The following is a 7197-nucleotide window of genomic DNA, read 5'->3' on the forward strand; positions in this document are numbered from 1 at the left end:
AGATAATCATGTTTAGGTTTTTTTGCCAGACACTTCAGATCAGTGAAAAGTTTGTGTCCAGTATTTATACAAAACCAAATTTAGATTCAAATGGCTAACTATATGGGCGATAAACTGTAGAATTTACAAATATCCACAGAGAAGTGCAAACAACTTTTCAGATTTTATTGAAAAATATAAGTATAAGACATTCTCTTGCACAACAAAAATGTACTGGTTGCTCATAAGTTTATTAACAAACTTAAATAACATAACATACAATAAAACGTAATTTCCTAAGCCTATAAGATCTACCAAAAAAATATGTTTTTGTCTTAATGAAAGAGAGACAGAATCGTGTATATTCTACAGTTTTGACGTAGAACTTCAACAACAATAGCCTAATACAAATTCATAGGACATACTTTATCTTGCATGATATAGGCTACAATCATAATTACAAGTAACCTACAAGCCCATTTAGTCTCCACCGTCAGGTTAAAGCTATAAAATAAATAATTCTAAACAAAGATGGAAAAGCAGCACTATGGTACAGAATACTGTGTGTTTTGTGCTAAATGTAAAAACAAATCTTTGGCGGATGGATGGATGTCATTTTCATTTCCCGAAGATCTCCATCATTTTTCTGTTGCTATGGGCTTGTTGCTGTAACTGTTCAGCTCTGGACATCTCCATCATCTGTCGGAGCATGTGGAACGTAAGATCTAGAGATATCGGCGGATCATCGGACCTCCTCCCCCTCTCAATCGAGTCGTCGAGCTGGTTCGCGAAGCCGCTGACGAACCGGCTGATGTTCCCAACTTTGCCTTGTAGAAGACGCTGCGTCAGTTGGAGCTGCAAGGCTCTGTTGTAGACCGCTGGGGAGCCCTCTGGGTACATGCCTTCAGGTGCGGACGCAACAGAGTTGCGGTTCCCGTTTCCCAGTCGGATGTAGTATTCCTCTCCATGTCGCGTCAGGAGGGGAAGAGACTGTTGCTGCGCGTCGTGATGTGGAGCGGTGGCGCGCTGGACAGCGCCAGGGCTCTCGATAGCCCTACACTCATAGCGCGGTAAGAAAGCAATGAGCAGAACCACGGTGGTGACGAGGAAATTGAGCTTCATGTCAGGGGTTCAACGAGATCTGAAGAAGAATGGAGACAATTAACTTCAAGTCTCCCTCAATCATTATAATTTTTGTACAATACGTTTTGTTCATAAAATTGAGAGGCATTCGTTGCATGCGATGAAGTTGCAGGATAATATAAACTACATGTGCATGACTTAAGTAAAAGTTTTTCAATTGTGATGAGAATACACTGTCTATCATTTTAAATTCCTGTCATCTCAGCCATTATCAGACTAGGAATTTACAGCCAGAAATAAATTAAATAGAATGTGTACATGCAAAGTAATCCATTTAGTGGGCCATAAATCCAGGGGTTGGTGAAACGTCCACAAAATCAAAACGAGATAGCAGAGAGGGAATATATGAATTATGCGTGCATCTTTGCGTATCCATCAAGTTAATGTGGAAATCTATGAACAGCTTTCCATGTTGAGGAATAACATGTAATGGCACCTTCCAACACACAAGTGAAAATAACATTTTAAAATGAAGTATGATCTATGCATGGACTTGTTGCCAGCATATATGGTCTCATACCTTCAGTTGAGTCGTTGTGTCCCTGGATTTTAGGTATTTGTTGAGAACTCTCTTCCTCTTCCACGAGTGATGGATCAAGAAATGTGTATAAGGAGTTCTTCAAATAAAGCACGGCAGTTTGGATTTATATAGCCAAGACCCGCGACAAGTGTCACGCTCTGAGCTCAGAGATTGCGTATGCGCGGAGTTACATTGGTGTAACTTGAATGAACGCATCTGTGAAAGTCTGGGGTAGTTTGAATGAGATGAGTCATAAATGTTGGTTGTGTGCGTGTGTGTGTGTGTTTAGAATACAACATATTTTCTAACACGCACACAGGCTTGGATGCAGACATAATTATTTGTCTATAGTTGTTCTTTATCTCAGTGGCTGGTCTGTTCTACAAAAAGGAGACCTGTATTATGTCATGCACAAGTCCTGTTCAGAAAATGGGCAGAATTGTAATTTTGGTGGTGCACTTCTCAAAATGATTCTCACTCAGACAATCAAATGCCAGACTTTGTGCCCTGAATTAGAAATTAGAAATAAAATATTGCTGAGACATGATGAATATTTATAACAGATTACCTCAGAGTACATTCTAAATTAATATAATTGTACTAATCAACTTCAAGAACAACAGATTGGTCTGAAATGCATTGTCCAATATTTAATGTCAATCGCTTAAAATGTCTTGAACAGAATGTTCGGAATGCTATAGGAGCTTACTAGCTCAACTTTTTTTTAAAATACAAATATATGGCCCTTTTAAAGCACTGTCTGTTGATTAGAGTTCCTCAACTTTTCTTAAACATGATTACACACCAACATACACTGAATGGCCAGTTTATTAGGTACACCACCCCATTCACAAAAAGACAGTGAGTCACGTGGCCGTGGCTTGCTAGATAAAGCAGGCAGACAGGCACCAAGGCATTCAGTTACTGTTTGATTGAACATTAGAATGGGCAAACCAGTGACCTAAACGGCTTTGAGAGTGGTATAATCGTCGGTGGCAGGCGCGCTGGTTCCAGTATCTCAGAAACGTCCGACCTCCTGGACTTTTCACACATGACAATGTCTAGGGTTTACCGAGAATGGTGTGACAAAAAAAAAAGTGTCAGCGTCAGTCCCGTGGGCAAAAACAGCTTGTTGATGATAGAGGTCGAAGGAGAATGGAATGAATTGTGCAAGCTAACAGGCTGGCCACAAACAGGCAAATAATGATTCAATAGCTCAGAGTGGACTGGTGGTGGTGGCTATTGAAGCAGACGACCAAATCAAATCAAATCAAATTTATTTATATAGCCCTTCGTACATCAGCTGATATCTCAAAGTGCTGTACAGAAACCCAGCCTAAAACCCCAAACAGCAAGCAATGCAGGTGTAGAAGCACGGTGGCTAGGAAAAACTCCCTAGAAAGGCCAAAACCTAGGAAGAAACCTAGAGAGGAACCAGGCTATGTGGGGTGGCCAGTCCTCTTCTGGCTGTGCCGGGTGGAGATTATAACAGAACATGGTCAAGATGTTCAAATGTTCATAAATGACCAGCATGGTCGAATAATAATAAGGCAGAACAGTTGAAACTGGAGCAGCAGCACAGTCAGGTGGACTGGGGACAGCAAGGAGTCATCATGTCAGGTATTCCTGGGGCATGGTCCTAGGGCTCAGGTCCTCCGAGAGAGAGAAAGAAAGAGAGAATTAGAGAGAGCATATGTGGGATGGCCAGTCTTCTTCTGGCTGTGCCGGGTGGAGATTATAACAGAACATGGCCAAGATGTTCAAATGTTCATAAATGACCAGCATGGTCGAATAATAATAAGGCAGAACAGTTGAAACTGGAGCAGCAGCACGGCCAGGTGGACTGGGGACAGCAAGGAGTCATCATGTCAGGTAGTCCTGGGGCATGGTCCTAGGGCTCAGGTCCTCCGAGAGAGAGAAAGAGAGAAGGAGAGAATTAGAGAACGCACACTTAGATTCACACAGGACCCCGAATAGGACAGGAGAAGTACTCTAGATATAACAAACTGACCCTAGCCCCCCGACACATAAACTACTGCAGCATAAATACTGGAGGCTGAGACAGGAGGGGTCAGGAGACACTGTGGCCCCATCCGAGGACACCCCCGGACAGGGCCAAACAGGAAGGATATAACCCCACCCACTTTGCCAAAGCACAGCCCCCACACCACTAGAGGGATATCTTCAACCACCAACTTACCATCCTGAGACAAGGCTGAGTATCGCCCACAAAGACCTCCGCCACGGCACAACCCAAGGGGGGGGGGGGAACCCAGACAGGATGACCACATCAGTGAATCAACCCACTCAGGTGACGCACCCCCTCTAGGGACGGCATGAGAGAGCCCCAGTAAGCCAGTGACTCATCTCCTGTAATAGGGTTAGAGGCAGAGAATCCCAGTGGAAAGAGGGGAACCGGCCAGGCAGAGACAGCAAGGGCGGTTCGTTGCTCCAGAGCCTTTCCGTTCACCCTCCCACTCCTGGGCCAGACTACACTCAATCATATGACCCACTGAAGAGATGAGTCTTCAGTAGAGACTTAAAGGTTGAGACCGAGTTTGCGTCTCTGACATGGGTAGGCAGACCGTTCCATAAAATTGGAGCTCTATAGGAGAAAGCCCTGCCTCCAGCTGTTTGCTTAGAAATTCTAGGGACAATTAGGAGGCCTGCGTCTTGTGACCGTAGCGTACGTGTAGGTATGTACGGCAGGACCAAATCAGAGAGATAGGTAGGAGCAAGCCCATGTAATGCTTTGTAGGTTAGCAGTAAAACCTTGAAATCAGCCCTTGCTTTGACAGGAAGCCAGTGTAGAGAGGCTAGCACTGGAGTAATATGATCAAATTTTTTGGTTCTAGTCAGGATTCTAGCAGCCGTATTTAGCACTAACTGAAGTTTATTTAGTGCTTTATCCGGGTAGCCGGAAAGTAGAGCATTTCAGTAGTCTAACCTAGAAGTGACAAAAGCATGGATGAATTTTTCTGCATCATTTTTGGACAGAAAGTTTCTGATTTTTGCAATGTTACGTAGATGGAAAAAAGCTGTCCTTGAAATGGTCTTGATATGTTCTTCAAAAGAGAGATCAGGGTCCAGAGTAACGCCGAGGTCCTTCACAGTTTTATTTGAGACGACTGTACAACCATTAAGATTAATTGTCAGATTCAACAGAAGATCTCTTTGTTTCTTGGGACCTAGAACAAGCATCTCTGTTTTGTCCGAGTTTAAAAGTAGAAAGTTTGCAGCCATCCACTTCCTTATGTCTGAAACACATTCTTCTAGCAAGGGCAATTTTGGGGCTTCACCATGTTTCATTGAAATGTACAGCTGTGTGTCATCCGCATAGCAGTGAAAGTTAACATTATGTTTTCGAATAACATCCCCAAGAGGTAAAATTTATAGTGAAAACAATAGTGGTCCTAAAACGGAACCTTGAGGAACACCGAAATTTACAGTTGATTTGTCAGAGGACAAACCATTCACAGAGACAAACTGATATCTTTCCGAAAGATAAGATCTAAACCAGGCCAGAACTTGTCCGTGTAGACCAATTTGGGTTTCCAATCTCTCCAAAAGAATGTGGTGATCGATGGTATCAAAAGCAGCACTAAGGTCTAGGAGCACGAGGACAGATGCAGAGCCTCGGTCCGATGCCATTAAAATGTAATTTACCACCTTCACAAGTGCCGTCTCAGTGCTATGATGGGGTCTAAAACCAGACTGAAGCATTTCGTATACATTGTTTGTCTTCAGGAAGGCAGTGACCACACTGGGTTCCACTCCTATCGGCTCCAGTGGGCATGCAATCACCAACACTGGACAATTGAGGAATGGAAAAATATAGCCTGGTCCGACGAATCCTGGTTCCAGTTGCGTCATGCTGATGGCAGAATCAAGATTTAACATAAGTCTATGGCCCCTTCCTGCCTGGTGTCAACAGTACAGGCTGGAGGCGGTGGTGTAATGGTGTGGGGAATGTTTTCCTGGCACACGTTAGTTCCCTTTGAATGCCACACCTTGTAGAATCCATGCCTTCGAAGAATTCAGGCTGTTTTGGAGACAAAGGGGTATCCCACCTGGTACTAGACGGGTGTACCTAATAAACTGATGTACACAATGTAAGCTAGTGAAGTCTGGTGAAAGTCTACACACCCCTTGTACAGTCTTCACATTTTGCTGTCCTAAAATTAAATCTATAAAATATTTCATTTTTCCCTACAGATCACATTGTCAAAGTGAAAGAAAGTTATAGAACATTTTCCAAATTAATAGACAAAAGTAAAAACAATGTATTGATTGCTTAAGTCTTCACACCCCAGAGTTCATTCTCGGTGTAAGCATTTTGGGCAGCCATTACAACTGTGAATCATTTTGATCTCTTTGTATATTCTTGTATTGTGGTGACAGAATCATGTTATGGGTATGCTTGTTGTTGGCAGGGACTGGGGATTTTGTCAGGATCAAAAGAAACTTGAAAGGTATCACAGTGGTGAAGAAACAAAAGTTTATTCCTCAAACAGGGCCAGGCAAACGACAGATCAAGGCAGGCAGGGGTCAATAATCCAGAGAGGGTGTAAGGTACAGGACAGCAGGCGGGCGGGCTCAGTGTCAGGTCAGGCAGAGGTCGGTAATCCAGAGTAGTGGGGCAAAGGTACAGGACGGCAGGCAGGCTCAGGGTCAGGACAGGCAGAACGGTCAAAGCCGGGAAAAACTAGACAACAGGAACTTAGACAAGATAGGAGCAAGGGGGAAAACGCTGGTAGGTTCAACAAACAAAATGAACTGGCAACAGACAAACAGAGAACGCAGGTATAAATACACAGGGGATAATGGGGAAGATGGACGACACCTGGAGGGGGGTGGAGACATGTACAAAGACAGGTGAAACAGATCAGGGCGTGACAAAAGGAGCAAAGTTAGAGGAAAACCTGCCTCAGTCTTCTGAAAACCTAACTCTTGAATAGAGTTTTATTTCAACAACACAATTACACATATTTGAATGTCAAAGACACACCACAATGGCTTTCCAAGAGGTGTTGAGTGTTCCTGAACGTCCATTCTTTGTCGTGCTTAAAATCTGCATAATTTTTTTTTGCCAAAATGTGAATATTGCTGTCCATCAATGATTCCCAGCCATATTTACTGAGGTTGAGCTGTTTTGACAAAAAACAATATATATATGTTCCCCTAAAAGTGCAAGGTTTGTTGGTAGAATCTTATTCAAAATGATTCACAGCTGTAATGGCTGCCAAATGCGCTTCCATCAAGCATTAACTCTGAGGTTTGAAGACATCAATACAGTTAATACTTGATGGAAGTGCATTTGGCTGCCATTACAGCTGTGAATCATTTAGCTTCTTTCAAGTTTCTTTTGATCCTGACAAACTCCCCAGTCCCTGTCGACAACAAGCATACCCACAACATGATGCTGCCACCACAATACAAGAAAATACAAAGGGATCCAAATGATTCACAGCTGTAATGGTTGCCAAAAATGCTTCCACCAAGAATGAACTCTGGGGTGTGAAGACAAGCAATCAATACATCGTTTTTAATTTAGT

The 7197-nt window shown here is 43.1% G+C and overlaps 1 protein-coding gene across 1 annotated transcript; it reads right to left on the reverse strand.

The window, feature by feature from the left end:
* Positions 1 to 211: 211 nt before the first annotated feature.
* Positions 212 to 1746, reverse strand: LOC100135941 (corticotropin releasing factor precursor). Its single transcript, NM_001124286.1, is given in 2 exon segments — positions 212 to 1120; positions 1643 to 1746. A coding segment is annotated over 1 exon segment (504 nt). The 5' UTR covers positions 1102 to 1120; positions 1643 to 1746; the 3' UTR covers positions 212 to 597.
* Between the last annotated feature and the right edge of the window lie 5451 nt (positions 1747 to 7197).

The sequence above is a fragment of the Oncorhynchus mykiss genome, chromosome 15 (genome assembly GCF_057628025.1).
Source record: "Oncorhynchus mykiss isolate SJ-2025 chromosome 15, ASM5762802v1, whole genome shotgun sequence".
NCBI lineage: Eukaryota > Metazoa > Chordata > Actinopteri > Salmoniformes > Salmonidae > Oncorhynchus > Oncorhynchus mykiss.